General features: G+C 39.0%; 1 protein-coding gene and 1 long non-coding RNA gene across 3 annotated transcripts in view; one reads left to right on the top strand and one right to left on the bottom strand.

The window, feature by feature from the left end:
- rai14 (retinoic acid induced 14) overlaps nt 1-20,790 on the top strand; it is a 39,122-nt gene that overhangs the window by 8,791 nt on the left and 9,541 nt on the right. For both annotated transcript variants that reach the window (XM_056403661.1, XM_056403660.1), the window contains exons 3-9: nt 12,499-12,629; nt 14,720-14,808; nt 15,082-15,146; nt 16,435-16,492; nt 17,064-17,134; nt 20,332-20,438; nt 20,569-20,753. In XM_056403661.1, the coding sequence (XP_056259636.1) occupies nt 12,499-12,629; nt 14,720-14,808; nt 15,082-15,146; nt 16,435-16,492; nt 17,064-17,134; nt 20,332-20,438; nt 20,569-20,753 (706 nt within the window). The remainder of the gene's footprint in view (nt 1-12,498; nt 12,630-14,719; nt 14,809-15,081; nt 15,147-16,434; nt 16,493-17,063; nt 17,135-20,331; nt 20,439-20,568; nt 20,754-20,790) is intronic.
- LOC130186493 (uncharacterized) lies at nt 4,618-20,643 on the bottom strand. Its single transcript, XR_008830291.1, has 4 exons — nt 20,556-20,643; nt 20,343-20,459; nt 4,987-5,048; nt 4,618-4,826 (listed from the first exon to the last, which is right to left on the bottom strand). It is a non-coding gene; the product is annotated as an uncharacterized LOC130186493 (long non-coding RNA).

Below are 20,790 nucleotides of genomic sequence, written 5' to 3'. Positions count from 1 at the left end.
TAGTCGCCAGAGTTAGTTAGCTGTTGTTTATATCACTGTGCTCACAATCCTTAAGTTTCACCCTTGATTAGACCACATGGCCTTCTCCAAGAATGTTAAAAAATACAGACTTCAAATAGTTTAAATGAATCCAAGTCAAGGCAAAAGGAAAATGGCTTAGGGCCTGTTTAAACATGGATCCAATTAAAGCAGGAACTGCTCATGGGATCTCTTTATACCTTATTGCCTGTGTACATGAACTACAGACATACAGCCAGGAAACCTGCTCGTCAGCAAAAACACGAAGCACTGAGCATGGTAAAGGGAGGCAGGTGTGATCCTTGTGTCGGTGCATGTGTGTGCATGCTCATTTATGTGTGGGTGTGTGTTTGTCATGGGCTTGTTTGTTGTCTGCTGTGGGTGTGAGGACACTGGTGATGATGCAAGGTGCTTGTCTGCTGCTTTATGTGTATAGTTATTTATACGTGTTTATGAGAATTTGTTTGTGGAGGTATATTTATCAGTATGAATTTAAAATTCCAGTGTGCAATGACTCACTCGACTGACGCGTCTGTTGACACAGTTCAGAACTTCATTTAGATGAAGTCATGGTGTAAGATGCAACTCATCACTGATAATGATGGCGGCACCAGAAAGATAGACAGAAGCAGATATGGTGGATGAGGGGAGTTCAGCTGAAAGAATTAAGGAAAAGGGGGAGGAGTTGTAAAGAATGATGAGAGAAGAGAGACACAGATGAAGAAGTAATGAGGAACAAGAACTGGATAAAGGAAGAGATGATTAAAAGACTAAGATAAAGGAGGAGAGATTGGGGACGATGGGGAAGAAAGCGGGCCAGAGAGAAACCCTATTTGAGTAAGAAGGGCAGTCAGGCTCCCCGCCCCCAGTTAGACTCAGAGGGTTTGTTTAGTTTGGCTTGCTCCGAACAACTGGAACAATATTCATGCTAGGAGATGGATAGGGGAAGGGTTATACTCAGTTCACCTGAAAAAACTATGAGAACTTAACTTCATGAGAGACTTTTGGCATTGCACACTGATTTGCTGCTTACTTCCGAGAACTGTTTTCACTCGCAAACGTTTGTGAGGTGTGTTTTTAGTTCTATCTAATGATTTAAGTGATGGAAGTGACAGTTTTATGGATTCAAGTCTAAGTTGAGTAGCCAGACAAACACTGTTTCCCTTTTCAGGTTTGTTGCCCAAAATTTTGTCCATGGATCTTAACACAATCTGTGTAACTTATATTTTTACTCAGACTTGACTCTTTGTACGCTGACTGATGTCTGTATGGATCTGTGAGTGTGTGTGCAAGTGTGATTGAACTGCCTGCCCTATCCCAACTGAAGTGAGCGATACAGTATATTTTGCCCTACTCCTCGGACTTTATGAGGAGCCCTCAAGTGTAATGAGGCTGGTTGCTTTCCAAGTCCAACAGTGTTTATTTATAGGGCAGGAAAGGCTATTTGTGTCAGGAGGAAGTGTTGCATGAGGGCTGGTTTTTGCTGGAGGTCTTCTTGCACCCATAAATGTCCCATGCTAGACTTCTGCATCAATTGTTCATCTTTAAAATGAACAATTAGAACTTTTCAATGACAAGAACAATGTGATAACGTGTATTTCAAGAGTTCCAGCAGTATGTCTGAAAACAATTTCTGAAATCTCATTATAATTTTTACAAATTTAGTTGATGCTTGTATTCACAGCATCTGTAATTGAGTATGTGAGTACAATGGTTTCCTCTTCTGACAGTCATGGTGGCCTCATAGTATTCCTGTAACTACACAAGTTGTTTGGCAGAGGAGCACAAGAAAAGCACTAAAAAATGAGGCAATTAGAGGGGTCAAAGGGAAATGTTTTGAACAGAGGTCGGATAATGTGTTTTTCAAGGGCCAACACTGAAGTCAAGTGAAGTGAAGGGAGGGTAAGGAAGGCTGATGGATGACGTGATGACAATTTAGTTTTTTTTGTATTCCTCTCTGTTAAGTCTGTCAACCATAGAAAGGCTGAGATATCTTTAAAACAATAATAAGATCACATCATATCTTTAATTCATCAGTTAAAAAAATAAATACAATGGTAAGCCACTGCTGTTTAACAGCTTTAGGACAGAACAATCAATTACACTCCCAAGAAAATCCAAGTAAATACTGAATGATTCTCAGTGTTAATAAACGCAAATGGAGGAAGGCTAAAAATGACAATAAGGTCTTTAAGGCCCCACCATCAACAGATGATGACGCATGTCTGATCTAAAATAAATTTACATGGTAACTGCAACTTGGTTCCTTTGAAAATTATTTCTCATCTGTGCAACTAGGGCACAAATATTCTGCTTGGCAGTCTCTAATGTTGGCAAAGTTGGTGCAAAGAAGCTCCGTTGGCAGACATTTGGTGTTAATAGTGGTGCCATTAGTTCTCATTAGCGTCTGTGAAGGCTAACTCCACTGATTCTACACATCAAAGTATGTTTACAGGTTTCGGGGAGTGCTACTGCAGATGTGAAAAATTTTCTGTGTTAAGTCTTTTGTGGATCCAGAGGGAGTGACGCAAAGGCTGATTCTGAAGTGATGTCTTGCATCTGAGGACTATGAGTTTGAAAATGAAAAAAAAAAAAAAAACCTGTGGAATTAGAAAGTGGTCTTAGTGAGCTGTTATAGGAGTGCAATGATAGATTGGTGGAGTACTATTTTAACTACACCATTGGCTAAAGTACATACAGTATATGGACAGTATATTGACGGTACCAAAATTTTTCGAATAAAATTCATTTTGTGAGTTGCCAAATGAAAAAAAACTAAGGAAATTTGTAACATTATCTAAACGTGTGGTCCAGATTGGGCCGTATTGTGAAAAAAAGCATAGCAGCATCTTTCATTATGAGAGCAACCATCTGGTCTTTGTTTAACAGTTCTGTCTACCAACTCTCTTATTCTGGGTTTTAGTTTCAGAGTCTAGTAAACTATTGTGGTGTGTGTATGTGTGTGCGCCTGTTGATGTGTGTTTGTGCTACAGAGGGCAGTAAGCAGTTTCAGCTGTGGCCCCAGAGAAAGGATGTATTGTTTGAGGACATCTGAGCATCTGCTTTGTTGCAGATAAGGGGTTTGAAGTTAACAGTCACTGCTGATCAAAGGGCATTGATATTGTAGATGTGTCAAACTTTGGCTTTTCCTCACTGTTTCTTTTCCTTTCTGTCCTGTACATTGTTCACCCTTCCATCCTCTCCTCTACTTCCTGTTTGTACTGCCCTCCTGTGTCTCTGGACCACTCTCTCACACATAGAATATTCTTGTAACCTGTATGGAGGTTATCCCCCTCTGGAGTAAAATCTGTGATGTTTGTGTGTCTTACCTCCCATGTAACCTTCTTTTCTTTACGTAGTTAGTTAGCTTTATCTCTCATCTCTGCATATAATCCCAAAGACAACAAAATTCTTGTTTACACACAAAATCTGGTTTAGTGTGTGAACTGTAACCTGTCTGAGAACCTGCAAGGAAGAAAATACTTTATAAGAATATATGTATATCTGTATTTTAATTTTAATAATCTTGTGCTAGTTGGTTGTTTTTTTCCTTTTCTACTTGACATAACCTGATTTGATTTCCTTTCCAAGTTTTAGCCTTTTGGTTAGTCAGTCTCTCTCTGAGTGAGGAAGTACAATGTCTAAAGATAACGCACAGTCTACTCTGTCTATTTCCCTTTCGTTCTCTCTTCATGGCAAAATATTTTGTTTCTCTTGCCCAGCTAACAGCAGGGCCTTGTTGGTTGGTCTGTCTGTCCAACACTTCAGTCCAGAGCAAGATTTCCTGACAATTACTGGAACGATCACCATGAAATTTGTTAGGGATATTTTTAATTCCCAGATTATGATTACCAGGGATTTTTGGTGCCACAGTCAGGTCAAATTTCCCTAAAATATGACTTAAATTCATGATAAGTCATCTGGAAAGGTAATTCTCAGATTTCCACGAAATTTGCCATTGATATGCATTATGATTTTTCTAATCTTTAGACTTCCTGGGAAGGGATTTGCTTAACGTGTTTTGTTTGTTTGGTTTCACCCGAGTTCACAAGAGATGTGAAGGTCTCCTGGTCTCTTTGTTTAACAGGTCAAGCTTAACTTAGTTTTAAGTTTACTCATAGCCTTACTCATCCATATGTAGAACTAAAGCATTTGCATTGAAATTTACAGTAGACTCCTTCCTTCATCTTTTGTAGTGATTCAGAACACAGTGAAGGCAAATAGGATCACCCAGAAAATCAAAGAAGAGCAAATACCTTTTTATCTGTAGATCAACAAAAATGTTATTTTGTATTTTTTGGAGGAGAACACACTAAAGGTTTTCTAAAATAAATGTTTTTCTCTTTAACTCTGTCTGCTCCTAGCAGCTGAACTCTACAAACATACAGAATGTAATGCAGGAATTACTGTTTCCCAATCTTAGTTTGTTTTCCCTTCAGAGAACCGAGAAAGTTCAGAGGAACAGAAAAAACACTCAGCAGAGCAGAAATGTTTATGCAAAAACCATTACATTACAGTCACACACACTTGATGCACATCTGTTGTCTTTGCAATTTAGTCCAAAACTGTAGTATTGACGCAGTGTTTGAAGTTGTGATTCCATAGTTTGTTTTCAAGACTTCACAAATAGAGAGAACTTAACATCTGTGTGGCAGGTAAGGAAGAATGAGTAAAATATAACTTTAAAACAATGCACAGGACATAAGTAGTAACTGGTATTATTTATACCAGTCCAATATTTCTTGGTCTCTCAGCATGTCTAATTGCTCCTTGCTCTCTCGTCCTTGTCCTTGCATCCAGCCTCAGGCCTGGACAAACAGGAAACACTTAGTGTTATCAGCAAGCTCTTTGTGTGTCTTAATGAGTGTCAGGCTAAAGACAGAGACGGAGCAAACACTACCGTCCACACCCTGATCCCACTGTAAACACACTTATCGTAGCACAGGAAACATAAAAGAGGGGGACAACCTGAAGGAGAGGCAGGCAGACAGATCGAGCGGGAGAGAACCGGGACAGTCGAGGAAACATCACTGAAAGCAAGACAGAAAGTGAGATCTATTTAACTTCCTGGCATATCACACATATGATCAGTCGTCTTTATTGATTTATAATCTCAGGATTAGGAATCCTATGATTTAAAGTTGGCGCAAACCAATGTGGGCCAAAGCTACAATATTCATTACAAGCAGATATTGTCCAAAGTAATTTAGAGTTATGTGTTGTGTGCTAGTTTAATTGTTTTTGAATGTGTGGTGTTTGTACAGTATGCAGGCTGCAAGTTATGATTATTTTCATTAACAATTTATCTGATAGTTTAAAAAAAATGCCTATTGCAGTTTCCTAAATCTTCACATCACTTGCTTTTGCCGACCCAACAGTCCAAAACCCAAAGATACTCAAGTTACTATCATATAGCACAAAGAAAAGCAGCAAATCCTCACAACTCAGAAGCTGGAACTAGGTCATGTTTGGCTTTCTGCTTGAAAAATGACTTAAATGATTAATAGATTATCAAAATAGTCGATCATTAATTTTCTGATGTTTAATGGTTTCAACTCTAATGAGGTGTTTAGGGGTAGTTCTGATGACAGCAGTAAGGACCGGCCTGATATAATTTGATGTTTTGGCATTTTTTGGCACAGGTATATTTAAAAATGAATCAAAGGAATCTCCAGAATGTAACTCTCTTTTTCAGCATGGAACTGGTTCTCAAAATCTAACCCTGTCAGCTTGTTGTCTCTAAATCACTACTCCAATCCAAAATAGCCACCATAAAGGAAGCTGATTTGCATTGCCTGGACTCACGACTGCCATGTTTTTAAGCCATGAAACATTTTTTAAATAATATTCTCTGAAACAAAAAATAAATGTTATATAATTGTGTACCTTATTTTAAACTCGTTATCCAGTGTTCTTATGTATATAGGAAAACACAACAAATTGTTATTTACTTTAAAGATATAAAGATATTTTTTTTATTGATGTGCTGCTAGAATATGTTGCCTCTCTGTCGCTCTCAAAACAGCAACATTTTCTTGTTTTAGGCTCTTTTTTAGTGTAGAAAACTCTTAAACACACTTTGTTCCATCACTTTTTGTTTGAGTCGAGGCCTCGCACTGATTTTGCACCATCTCTCCCAGCACATGATTATTTCATCAGCCTCCTTGCGATGACACTAGTTGTGTGCGTGGCCGAAACTGGAGCAGTGCATTCCGCTCCACTTAAACCTGTCCATTACAATGTAGTCTAATGCTATCGGTGTCATGCTGCTCTGTGGTGATGGCCCGTCATTTTTTTGTTCAGCCTATTAAAATCACAGAGGCCATTAGACAGGATCATGCTATACAGTACATCAGTGTTTCCCCTGTAATTTTTTGTATTAGTGCTGGTAGGGGTTCAAAGTCCATTCCAATTTTTCTCCCACATGCAGGTCTTGTTAATGAGACCATTACAGTAGCATTCACTGCAAATGTCAACTGTATACTTGTCAGTTTTTGGATTTAGACATATCAATGTAGTGTTTACCAAACCAAACCATTCACCTGCCCAAATGCCAATCACAATATGGATGTTTTCATATATCCCAATCATTTAATTATTGCCTGTTCTTTAGATATTTTCTCTGCTTTTGATTAACGCTGCAGTCGAAGGTGAACCAGTGTGATGCTTCAATATACAAAGAGGAAGTCCTGCTCAATATTAGGGGAGTGAAATTAGTCATGAATTCTGGAGAAGGTGCACTTCTGAGACACAGATGTGCAGATGTTGTAAGACTGTCACTCAAACCCCTCTGTGTAATAATAAATGGCCTGGTAATAAACAGTGACAGTACATATTTTTGCCTGATAGTGAAAGGGAGTGTTGACTCTACTCTGTAGACATAGTGGAAGTTCAGATGAGGTAAAAGCTTTTGCCGGGTTGTGTGTTATTAGAGTGAAACTTTTGCCAACAGGGAAGCTGTAGGGAGACACAGGGTAGTGGGCCTTTCTACCCTTCTCTTTGCACTAAATGTTCTGTAGTTTCTTGATAAAAAGCAACTGACAGCGAGCAACAGCATGAACAAATCTTTACTGAAGCGAATATTAGTACAGAAAACTGGTAGTCTGGTGTTGCTGGTAGTGTTTTCATGCCAGTGCAAAGCTCTGAACCAACAAAATATAGTTTTAAAATGCTGCATGGGCCCATACCATTTTTGTGGCTCCCTTCACTTTAAAACCACACTAACTTTCTAATTGGCAGGTTACTTTTCTTGCTGGCCTGTTAGGTTAGACAGGTTTGTGTGGTTGACCACCTTTTATGGCAACTCTGTCCTGTCTCCTCTGGTTTGTTCTTTAAATCCTAGGTGGGTACATTTTAAAGAAAAACTTTGGTAGTAGTTTCATTGCATGGTACATTTAAAAGCCTGTATCCTCCCTTTGTGAGACATTTTCCCAACATACATCTGTAGCTAGACTGAATGCAATTGCACCAGTATTTTTTGCCTTTTTGATATCAGTCTGTGTCATTTGTGACATGCTGCTCCAATTGAACAACTCTCAAAATCATCTCCTAGCAGGAGATTAATATTTGCTGCTTGAGTGCAAACCAGAAACATAGATGGCCAGTATCATGAGGTAACATCTTATTCATGTCCTGCTGCGTGCTAGTGTGTGGAAAACTTAGGAAAGCTTATTCAGTACTTGCAACAGAGGTAACAGAGAAAGAGGAATATAAATCAAGGTTTGATCAGAGCAACCTCAGGGAAGCTGGAGCCAATCCCAGAATGAACTGGATGAAAATAAACTCAACAAGTGGTTAGTCAATCACAGGGCTTCACATGTACAGTCAATGTTGAGTTTACTTTCAGGGTTAGATACTAGAAATGAGAACATTCAGATGCATTTATTACACTAAGAATTCATACATACAAACAACAGGAGTGTCCATTCCCAGTAAGAAATCGGATGTGACATCAAAGTAGTTTGTTATTCTTTTTTCTTTTTGAGAACTGATTAGTTAGTTTGGCTTAAATTTAACTGTATTAACCTGATTGAAGTCCTATTAAGTTTCACTTCACCATCTGCAAGTTCTGACTCCTGCTGTCATTCAGTCTGTCATGTATAGGAGCAGGTTTGTTTTACTGCTGTTTCCGGATCACAAAGGCACTCAATTACAGCAGTAAGTTCCACCCTTCCTGATGTCTACATAACAAGATAAGAGGAATTGAGTACAGTTAAACAAGCAACTGCATCTGTTTCAATGAAATGTGCTGAATATTGGAAACAAACCAACTCTTAAAGTTGGTTTAACATACTCTTTAATGATTTTTGTAAAATTTGGTCAACAGAGGTGGGGCACACATGTACAGTATATTCATATTCATATTCCCATTTCCTTCTTCCTCCTTCTAAGTGTATGAGATGGTGGAAGTTCCCTTCATGCTGATTGAACAACACATGACTGTCTGTATGAAAATCATGAGACTTTCATACCATTACACTGGGAGGCAAATCCAGCCCACCTCTGTGAAAACAAGCACTCCCATCCACCACACCATATGGGATATGTCCTCTATAGCTTCAGCTATCTCCTACTGTGTCATGTTTCACTGCACACTAATCATAGTGACAGACAGATGCACGCTCTCTGACTTCTCTGTTCCACTTTCACTCACGCCCCAACCCCACAGTACCTTTTGAGAATGTTTTGCTCCATACCAGAGGGTCTACCCCTGGAAAATGTTCAACAGAGGTAAGCCACCCAAGTCCTAGCACATATTGTCTAATGATAAATTCAGTTAGTTATCTAAACAGTAGCCACACGCACTAAAAAATAGGCCAGTTGCTGTGTGAACTAGCCCTCACCTCTTTGCCCTGAAGGTCAAGTTGTATTTCATATTAGATAAAAGTCAGCATCTCAGGCAAGGTGGCCCACCTCCTCTTTAAAATATAAAACTGACTGCTATGATAGAAATCAGAACAAAATTTCCCATATAATGAATCTGACTCATGCATGTCCACATCTGTTGCTGTTAGGCATGCCTGCATGCACAATTCACTGCAACAAAACAAGCAAATGGAAGACACATATGTACCATATATAAAAAAACACTGCAAATACATAATACACAAACATGTTTACAAATTTGTCAACACATACACAGCATTCAAAGACGTGGTGCAAGTTGTACACAATATGTCACAATGCAAGTCTCTGTGGTATGCTGATGAACATGCTAGTCTTCAGTAAAAGGGTAATAGGTGTATAGTCATTGTCTCCAACAATGATGGAATTGTGCCATCACTAACAAATAGTTGACTTAAGCAAATCTCATTCACTCTGAACTGATCGTGGATATTTTTGGATACTCTGTGAGTTACGCCCATTACTGCCAATCATAGACACGGTAGAACACCTGGTAGATTCATATATCTTTTTCACATGCTTCTGTCAGTGCGCAACTGAGTGTCTTTATATCCAGTCTGTTATTTCCAATCTGTCCGAGAACTTTCTCATCTTACACCATCTCCTAGATAGTGTCTCAGCTCTGGCTTTACTACTTTGAACCCTGGATCCCGAGGTGTCTTGGATGTTATGTGTATGGGCATTTGTTTACAGCTGGATAAGAATCAATTTTCCAGAACTTCTTGCAGGAAAACCAAGAATATTTTTCCTCTCTCACTTATTCTGACTTTGACTTTAATTTGCAAAACACCAACAATGTAGTATTTTTAATTTCCTTACTGGTCCACATTAATGACTCTGTATCTTAGGCTGCAGAGCTCAGTGGTCATCCAAGCTGTTTCAGTGACAGAAGGGATTTTTTTATAGCCCTGCATTTTTCCACCAGCTGTGCAAAATGTAATGCAGTGATTGCATTTGGGTGTTTGCCACAAGGGTTATTTACACCGTGTACAGCTATGTTGGCTTATTACTTTCCTAAAATAGGGTACAGTTTGCCACCGCAAGTATTTATGCAGTCAGAGAGCTCAGCTCCTTATCACGTGTAGGTCAGTAGGCTATCAGGTCAAAACTAATACTGTACTGCATCCTAATATGCACAGGTGTTTGCAGGGAGAGCTGACTAATGAACTTGAGCTGCCAACATGTTTGGGGTCCATGGGTTTAATTTTCCCCCTTACTCTCCTCAGGTTCAGGAAACAAATGTATTTACAACTGCTCGTTTAACAAAAATGTATCTAAACATATTTTCTAATCTGTCTTTGGTAGGGCTAGATATTGGCACCTATCTTCCACTTCCAGAGTCCAGAATCAATTAATTTCAATTTGATTCTTGGCGATTTGGTTCCATCACAAAAATACCAATGTTGCGTAAAATATTTCTCAGAATTTAAACTGGGGCCTTACATTTCCTCTACATTCACCAAGTGAATAATGCTATTGTTTCATTGAAAGTAAAACTGTGTTAAGCTCATATTTCCCAGTTGTAAAACTGTGGACCAAGGATTTATTTTCTTTGTCAAATGCAAAAAGACAAAAACATCTATATTATTTTTAGGTCTACATGTGCAAAACAGTTGAGCGAGAATAACAGAAAACATGCACCACTTACAAGGACGTCATGCATATTTTAACCCATTTATACCGGATGCTGCGTAGCGCAACATTGCCACTCCCGCCGGTTGCTGCGTAGTGCAGCATTGGGTCTCCTGCCGGCTGCTGCGTAGCGCAGCATTTTTGATTCCTCATCAGTTTCATGATGCATGCAGCATATAAATATGTAAAATATGTATAAATATATCATGAAAATGACGAGGAATCAACAATGCTGCGCTACGCAGCAGCCGGCAGGAGACTCAATGCTGCGCTACACAGCAACCGGTGAGAGGGGCGCTACGCAGCATCCGGTATAAATGGGTTAAAAATAAATGTTATCCCATACAGCTACACATGGACTGTCAGTAGCAGATGCTTTAACTAAGTAATGCACATCCGCTATAATGACGACTTTGAGCACAGACAGAGCAGAAACTGCAAGTTTTCTCACAAGTTCATGGTTTTGTGTTGACATTAGTGTTAGCTCCCCAGTAGGGACGGACCGAATCAAGTAGAATTCGCACACTGTTCAGTCGATTTGCACGGCTTCATGTCTCGGAGCCAGAGATGATATCTCTAAAACACACAAACTGAGAGCTCAGATCAGTGTGCAGTCTTTTTTCAATCTATCCCTCTCGTAGAAGTGATCTCTAGATTGGCTACGTGATAGCCAGAGTCTGTGAACCATCCAGAAACATGACAGTACCATAAACTGCGGCAGGTCCACTTATAAGTAATTACTTGTGTCACAGTTTATAGCACAGCTATCAACTATGTTAAGTTTTAACTTAAAATAACCTTTTTGTGCAGGTTACAATAACTTGATTTCCACAAAGTAGAAATTTTACACATCATGCAGCCATAACTGAACCACTTACAACAAGTAACCATGTCTACACATAACATTTAGCACAGATGCACGTTTACTAACAATAGGTGCAAATGCAAAGATTGATCTTCAGATTTTAAGAATTGATTTTTTTTTTTTTTTTTTTTTTTAAATCAGTCCTATATCATTTGATATAACTTCTCCTTGAAATGATCATGTTTATGGCCATGCTGCTTCTTTCGTGCTTTGGTATTCCTGAGTTTGGTTTGTTATAGTCTGAGGCCATAGTCCTCTTTATATGGTTATTGCAGATGTGTTTTCATAATGTCTTTTTAGAGCTGTGTTTTCGCCCAGAGGTAAATACTGTGGTAGACGGCTCTTAAAGCTTGCTGTGCTGTATCTTGTGCCATCAGACTGCTGTGTTGCAAGATAGTCTCTGTATGAGATCATGCTTGAAGCCTTCCAATAGCTGACTTCTCTCTATCTGAATAGCCTGTCAGCGATACAAATGTGGGGCCATTTGGTTTGTGTATATCAGTGTGTAAGTGTCCACATTGAATGGAGTGCATGTGTGTTTGTGTGTGTGTGTGTGTGTGTGTGTGTGTGCGCTCACATATGGACACAAATGTTTGTGTGAGCCATAGAAAAGCCAAGAAAACATTCTCTCCCTCTGAGAAACATTACTCAGATTTGGGGCATCTCAGCCATGTTGGCTGCAGAGTAAGATTTGCCAATGTGTTTGTTAATGTCTAACAAAAGTATGTATGTATACATTATTATTAAATGGTTAATGCAAGATACTTTTTTTTAGAGTTAAAAATTGTGTATACAAACATCACAGTGATAATAGAATAAATATCCTATTACCTGAAAAATGTCTTTGTTTACAGCCTGGGGAGTTATTCTGTTCATGATGATGGTGATGATTATGATGGGTTTGTTTAGTGATAGGTGATTTGAAATACGTAACAATACAATAATGATCCGCATTGATTACATTTGTTATCAACATTTTGTATCACTTAATCTCCTGTATTTTCTTTTTTCCACCTTTCTCCTTCTCCCTCTTTCTCTGCCTTTATCTCCTTTTTTCCCAAAACCCTTATCCCTTATAGGTCAATGAGTGGAACAAAAATGACGAGCGCCTGCTTGCTGCAGTGGAGCATGGCGAGGTGGAGAAGGTGGCGTCACTTCTCGCCAAGAAAGGTGTCAGCGCTGTAAAGCTGGATAGTGAGGGCAAATCAGCGTAAGTGTTCTTACTATTATCTACAGAATAAAAAATGGCTTTGATATAGATTTAGATATCAAGGAATCATAACACGACTACTGCAAAAAAAAATCCTGCAGATTAATTAATTGACAGAGACAAGAGACAATATACTGCATCGGCTTCTTTTGATTTGGGGGAGATGGGGGAGGCAACTTTAATCAAAGAAGAAAGAAACAAGGATTGACGTCTGCCACTGTGACAAGGATACAAACCAAAACCAGAGCAGAATAAAATGTACAGATCTTTAGATTGCTGCCTGATTTAGTGATACAAGTGCAGTAATTTAGGCACTATCTGAGGCTTTGCTCATTCTCTAACAATAAAGGTCTGAAAAAAAACTGTGTGACTGTAGTAAAATAAAACTGCGAATATTAGCTTTCAGGGAAACACCATTCAGTCTTGGAGATTTTTGTGTTTTCCTTTGCATTTAAGCATTGCATATACGTCTTCGGCATATGCTCAGATTCTCAAGTCTTGGGCTTATGAGGCTACTTTCACACGCTGCCGCACAATGTTAAAAATGAATGGCCGATCTAAAAATACGGCTGTTTTTATTAGTTCCTGAAAGTATGGCATTTTGCAACTATTCATTCAGCCTCCGTGACATTCAGTGTTTTGAGAACCAGTTCATTTGTGCAGAGGCAGTGCAGCTCGTTGCCTCACTAGTTTAGATTGTTGATAACAGAGGCTCAGTGTTAATATTTGACCTCTCTCTTTTACTGAAACATAACACCGACTGACCTCAATGTGTTGAGCAGCTCACGCAGAGCCAGGAAGATCAAAACACAGGAACAAATGCTTAGAGAAATAAATGTGCAGATTTTCACGTGCTGAGACAAACACAGCCTTTCTCTTTCCACCAGTAGTTCACATCCTTGACCTTTTCTCTGTGTGCGACTAGAACACAGAACCACACATACAGATGCAAACCCACAGCCTTTGTAAATCATGATGAATGTGGTGGTTTGGGATCGCAATGCTGCAATCTTTTCAGGACGCACAAAGGAGGAGTCTACAGTATCTCTATGGTGATAAAACCTGATTGAAAGGCATGTGGGCATAGCTGTGTGCGTGTGTGTATCCTACGCACACACCAAGGGAAAGCTGGGCAGTGTAGTGTTTTTTTTTTCCATTCTGCTCGCTGAGCTGGAAAAGGGGTTGTATTGATTGCCCACTGCACACATACGAACAAAGCGACACGTACATTTCAGAGGGTATTTTTTGCATAAAGGGTGATATCGACTTATGACATTCCTGCACACCAAGCAGTGCTATACCTCTTCTACTGAGGGCACTCAAAATAACAGTGACCCATGGACGAGTTAAAATCCTGAAACTGTAGGTGCACCATAAAAGTGTACTTATTTGGTCAGGGTTGATGTTGAACAATACCCACGTGTTATCATCACTTTCTTAAAGAAGTAGTTTGATAGTTTGGGAAATACACTTATTAGCTGTCTTGCAGAGAGTGAGATGAGATAATTGATAGTACACTCATGTCTGTACACTAAATATAAAGCTACACACAGCAGCTGCACCTATTCAATTAACATATTATATTACATTTGCTTCACTCAAGTGAAAAAAATAAGCGGAGACTCTAGGAAGTCACTGCGCCCAAGAAATAGTCCTCATACTGTAATCTCCACAAATTAAATACTTATTTGCTGTTTGATTTTTGTACAGGTTAAACAAAGGGGATATAACAGTATGATGATATACAGTAAAGACTGTAGCTTCATTTTTTATGCACAGACAGTGGTGTCAGTCTTCTCATCTAACCTTGGCATGAGATCAAATAAGTGTAATTCCCAAAATATCGAACTAATCCTTTGATGTAATGTATTTAAGTTAGACAGTAAGAGATCAATCGTTATTATAATCTACAGTGCAATTAGTAGTACAGTCAAGTTTTTGATGACTTTATTGGTTGAATTTTTTTATTTATACCCACTAATGCAGCAGGAAGTCACCACTGCATCTCTGTTGGGATTTTATAACCACTGACAACTGATATACTGCATTTCTAATCTGTTCTTATTTTGTGATTGCTTTGATTGCTATAGTCTTCATGTAGCAGCTGCACGTGGTCAGACGGACTGCCTCTCTGTCATCCTGGCCCACGGAGCAGACCTGTCAGTCACTGATGCTGCAGGTATGTAACTCTACTGTTAGTAAAGACAGTGCTGCCGTTTTTCTGTATTGATGGATAAAACACTAAAATGTTTTTCGTGTCACTTGTGTTTTTTTATTTGGTTTTAGGAATTGATAAAAGTTTTTTTTTTTTTTTTTTTAATTTTAGGTCGAAGTTAGTATTCATTCACTCTAATACCCCCCCTTAACCTTCTAAGAAGATTTCTTCTTCTTATCACTACAATCTGTGGCCTCATGAAGATCTTAACTAACATCTTTTTTGCTTTATGTTCAGGCTTTAGTCCGTTACACCTGGCTGCCAAAAACAATCACATCGAGTGCTGCAAAAAGCTCATTCAGGTAAAGTGGATAAAGTAAAGGAGGCTAACAAACTGTGATATGTGAGTCTAAAACTGTTTTTTAATATTACCAGCCATACTTAATTCAGTGAGGTGACAAATAAAACTTGCTACAATCTGCCAAGTCATGCATTTATAATCACTGCCAGTAACACACAATATGGTGCCACAGTGTTGAAATCGGGATAAAATACCCACAGTAATTGATTTAATATACTGGTTGTACAGTCTTTCAGGTTTAGTGAAATACTTTGAAGGTGTGGAATACAACAAAAATGCAAGAAATATGAAACAAAGAATGTTTTAATGGCAGAACATCTAGTCACTCAGCAGGACTTCTTGGACGCATTACTTCGTGCAGCAAATGAGGAATGTGTGAAAGCAGGAGCATGAACCGTATGAAATCTACAGTCTGGTTTCAAACATCTTAGCGGAATTGTGAAGCTAGTCAGACATTTTAACTGCTTCATTACTTCAGTCTGCTGATTATGTGTCCATGTATGTGCGTGTCTGTATGTGTGTGCCCTCCTGTTAAGATCTGCTGATCCACACACACACACACACACACAGCTCTGATCTGCTGACCTAACTCTCTCATGACGGTCGGCAGTATCTTAGCAAGACACAACTGTCTGGTCGAACATCCATGCAAGTCTGCTGGTACAAACAGCAGAATTTATAACAAACCTTTGTTGTGCCAAATAATTCCAAATTTTGTTGCCAAAAATTTGTTAGTTGCAAACTATTAGCTGGTTCCTCACTAGCAACAAATATTGTTATTTCTAACATTTTTAGCAGGTCATCACTGCACGCTATTGGGAGAAAATAACTAAAAACCACATATATGCAGTTATACAATGTTTGCTGCAAATGTTAGCATTTTTGTGCATTTACAGTGTTGTTTCATATGACAAAATTTTACCTAGATAAACCTCAGTTGCTAAATGGATTTTGGAATAAGTTTCTCAGAAAATAAACTCCTTTCTCTACACACACTGAAAACAAAGAAATCAAAAATGGAACAATCAGCAGACAAACAATATCTTTAGCCAACATTATTACAGATACTCTACACCAGAATTAAAGACATTTTAAATATTGGGAAGTATTTGTAGACACGGGACTCAGGACTTCCATTCTCTGGAAGTCATTCAGGGAAATGACTAAGTGAATAGTAGATGCAACACATTGATTAAGAGTGGAAACTAAAGGTAGTCACAAAGGTTCATCACAAACACACACAGAAATGTACTGCGTGCCAGTAATACAAATTGTGCTTTTGCCCTCAGAGTAAATGTCCTATCGATGCTGTAGACAGCACAGGAAAGACTTCCCTGCATCACGCTGGTAAGTGTGTCAATATCCTGGGAGTTAACTAAACAAAGGTGCTTTTATTGAAGGTTAGTCTGCTTAGAGAACTATGTGGGAAAATATCTTGTGAGATTAAGTTTAAGCTCTGATTTTATTTGGAGGAAATCATCGACCATATTTGGAATTAAGTGATTAAATGTGATTTCGGCCTTGTTGGATTCAATTGTTTTTTTGTTTTTTTTTTTCATGAGTCTTCCTCTCACTGTGTTACAGTGCTGTTGTTAGTTGACAGGGATATTTAGGTGAATCATTTTTTATTTTAGCACTTTTAAAGAAGTATTATCTTATTTTAGAAGCAAAGGGCTACTAGTGTGGTGTGTTACCTCAGTCACCATAACCGTGTCTGTGTTAATGAAAATTAAATTAGACAGTCCAGCTGTGTTAGACTCTCTTTTAATTAATTTGGTCTTTTGTAAATAAGAGATGGAGACAAAGGAGAGAAAATTCTTGCTAAATTCAATCCTGAACCAAACTGGACCAAGCTGCGATCTCTGGACACCTGTGTGCTTTCGTTCATTGTCTGACTGTTGTTTTGTTTTATCCTCAGCTGCCAGCGGGAACATCCAGACCGTCCAACTGCTGTGTGAACTCAAAAGTCCCATCAACCTGAAAGATTCAGTATGTACTTTCATTACTTCCACTCATTCTTCCCCAGACTTATTTTTCCTGGCAGGATAGTAGCAGGCTCAGAAACAGAATAAAGACCACAGAAATGCTCCATTCAGTCTCATTCATATTACTTTCTACTGTGTTATGTACAGAGGAATTTGTTCAAGGAAGGTAAATCACTCTTTGTATGCTCTGGATTTTCTTAAGGATTTATCTGCTGTCAAATCTCTTGTTTCCTAAATTACATTTTTTAAGTTTATTAAGAAAGTAGAAGTAAAGCATTGTGGTTTTAAAACCAGTTAACTGCAGCTGTCTCTTACAGCTGGCAGTCTACAATATCAAGGATCCTCAGTCACTGACATTTCCTCTCATTGTCCTTCTCTGTTTTAAGATTGATTAATATTGTTGAGTGTGTGTGTATGTGCATGTATGTGTGTGAGGCAGAGGGTCAGTGTACTGTGGGAACTCTGTTCTCGAGCCGCAGACATGTGGTCTCCATTGCAGTGATGCTCCATGCCTGTGGTTTTTACCCAACTGGGGTGTGTTAGCATGATATTTTGTGTGCTTGTGTGCGTGTGTGTGTGTGTGTGTGCCTAAAAGAAAAAAAGAGCAAGTGAGAGAAAAGAAAAAGAGAAGAAGAATGTGTTGCCCATTTATTTCCCTTTTTATTATCACGCCACAGCTGGGCCCTTGGAGATAAACAGACTCAAACACAAACTGACTCAGAGTGGACTCTCAGCCTGCATTTAAAGATGTTTTGTTGTTTTTTATTAAAATGCATTGCAGCCTTGTTGTTTGTTTAAACCTGTGACAAGTTATATGTTGTGGCTTTTGAGACTGGTTCATGCTACCACTTTACCACTGACTGCAAGGACTTTAAGGCTAAACTACAGGGTTTCTGAAATCCTGCTACAGTTGGAGCAAGCCCCATGAGATATGTTTGTATTTTTTTCCCTTCAAAAAATTTCTTCCTAATCAATCCAACAATGGTTAAACAAAAATGTTCTGTCTCAGGGCTTTTAGGAACCTGTAAGCTGCATGGGCAAATGACAGATTTTACTCAAAATGTGTCAACAAAATTTTGATGATGTGTTCTATAGACAAACCATATTGTTGTAACTGGAATAGGGAGCGATAGCACTGTTCAGCAGTGTTCTGTTGACATAAAGACAACGTGTGATATCACTTTCATCGAACTGCATTCACTTTTCCAGCCATAATCATCTGCAAATGTGTGTGTGTGTGTGTGCGTGTGTATTTGATTTGAGCTGCTGTGTCTGCTCTTAGTGGACATGTAGACTGAAAAACCTCAAAGTTGTCTGGAACATATTGCAGTCTCTGTGCTGAGTAGAACATGCCAGCTTGTTAGCCTCAGGCATACATCATGGCTGTAGCATTCAGTATATCTATACCTGATCTATATTTGACTTCAGTATACACACAGAGAAATATTGAAAGAAAACGAGTAACATTTGCCGGGTCTTACATATGTCGGACAAAGAATGTTTATACAAAATCAAGTAAATGTAAACTTAAAGTCTCAGCAGAGACGTTGGCACTATGTAGTATAAAAGCTTCCTTGTGTTTTCTGTTGAAAAGAATTATATCTCTCAGATACTTAAAAGAAGCCCAGCCTTGATACAATTCAGAGACGTGGGCTGCTAATTCTTGAGCAGCCTTTGTTTGAGTCGGTTGAAAACTCTTGGAGGACTACAAACGGTACAGTGGTGGTATGAAGCTAAGTACTTTTACTCGACTATGAGTAAATTTCCTTTTCATGCCACACTACGCTTGTGCTCGATTACATTGAGGGAAATTCTGGACTTTTTACTCCACTACATTTATTTGGCATCTCCAGTTACTAGCTACTATTCATATGAATATTTTAAATAACTAAACTTACGATTAACTAAAATACGGTGCATAATGATAGCTAGCAGAGGTGTGTTCGTGTGTGTTTGCCTTGACTGACTTGAATCTCAGTCAGTCAAACTTTGTCATGGTGGTTGATGCTTACTTGCCCCATTTCAGCTCTTCTCAGGCTTTAGACTGTTAGGTAATCTGTCTTTAAACAATTGGCAGGATAGCAGCTATCTGTAAACATAACTCAAGTAACATGTGTAAACAATAAAGTGTTAATACACCTGTATTGCCACAAACATCCACACAGACACTCAATCTATTACCCTGAGAAGAAAAATGGTTTCTGTCATTTCAAAACAGCTCAGTAGAAACACAGACTGAGCAGAGCAGACACAGGGCTGTTAAAGTCTTTAGCAGAGCTCACAGGAACCCACAACATAGTTTTCTTCTCTGTGGTGCATGGAAGCAGCAGCCTTGTAATAGAAAACACAAAACTATGCTGACACACTTTACATTCTTTTGCTTTTTCCAGTTGGACAGAACTTAAGATTTTTTTTTTTACTTCTTGTTTCACTGTTAACAATATAAATGACCTGTGGAAATGTCTGTTCATACAGTTTAATACTGAGGTCCTTATGTGTTGTTTTATTGAGTTGTGTCGACTTTCTGTGTTGGAAAAAAAACTGTGCATTTGTAGCTCAGTGTTGAGTCACAATTTACTGAGATTCATATTATTTCCTAACTTCATCTTGGCTAACGTCAACGTTCCTGCCCTGGACTGAACCTTGAGGCAGCAGCTCCTCACAGGCCGTACACCACCCTCAACATTCCCAGCCAATCCAATGTTAAGGTTGAACTTAGGTAATAGAAGGTTCAGGTTAGGTTAAGGGTCATGCTTGGATCTGTCAATCCTGGTGAGAAATGTGGGTTGTCTACGTAGCTACGTAGAAATACTGCCCCAGTTGCGCAACTCGGGGCAATAAACTCTTCTGTACCCATTCATTTTAAACTGTAAATATATAATTTGGGGGATTTTCCCTAGCTCATATTTCTCTCATCCTAAAACATATGCCACTCTGCAAAAATTGGTACAAGTTTGGAAGTTTAAATTCATTTACAGTAGGAGACATTCACTCCTTTTTCACATGGATCTGAGACTTCTCCCACCACTCAGACACTTAACCATACTCCATGTCTAGGCTCACATGCTGATGTCACACAAGGTAAGTTATGTGTGAGCGTCTGTGTGTGTCCATATAAATCTGTGGGTGTGCGGCCCCTCCATAGGGTGATCTCAGTCGTATCTAATGTTTATGATGTCTGTCTCTCTGTCTGTCTCAAAGGATGGACTCACCTCCTTGCTGTTGTCAGCCAAACACGCTCATGCTGAAGTATGCTGCACTTTACTGGACTGCGGTGCTGAAATCAATGCTTCTGACAGCAGTGGCAGGTACAGACACAGTGGAGACACCTGCGTAGACACATAAAAATTCAGGAATGACAAATAATTGTAATGATGACTGAGTAAAGACACGGGGTGTTGGGTAGATGTAATCAATAGTTGTACTTTTGTGTTGTAGGACTGCATTGATGCTGGCCAGCGAGTCCAACGCGGCCTCTGTTGTTGACGTCTTGGTTCACCGAGGAGCAGATCTGTCAGCCGTAGATTCACAAGGCCATGATGTTGGACACTACGCTAAGGTGTCAGGCAACTCAGAGGTCAGAACTGTCCTCACAACTGCTCTGAACAGACAGCAGATTTCAGGTGAGTGTAGCTCAATGACAGTGTAACCACAATAAAA

The sequence above is a fragment of the Seriola aureovittata genome, chromosome 18 (genome assembly GCF_021018895.1).
Source record: "Seriola aureovittata isolate HTS-2021-v1 ecotype China chromosome 18, ASM2101889v1, whole genome shotgun sequence".
In the NCBI taxonomy this organism is placed as follows: Eukaryota; Metazoa; Chordata; class Actinopteri; order Carangiformes; family Carangidae; genus Seriola; species Seriola aureovittata.
This window is presented reverse-complemented; position numbering and strand designations above follow the sequence as displayed.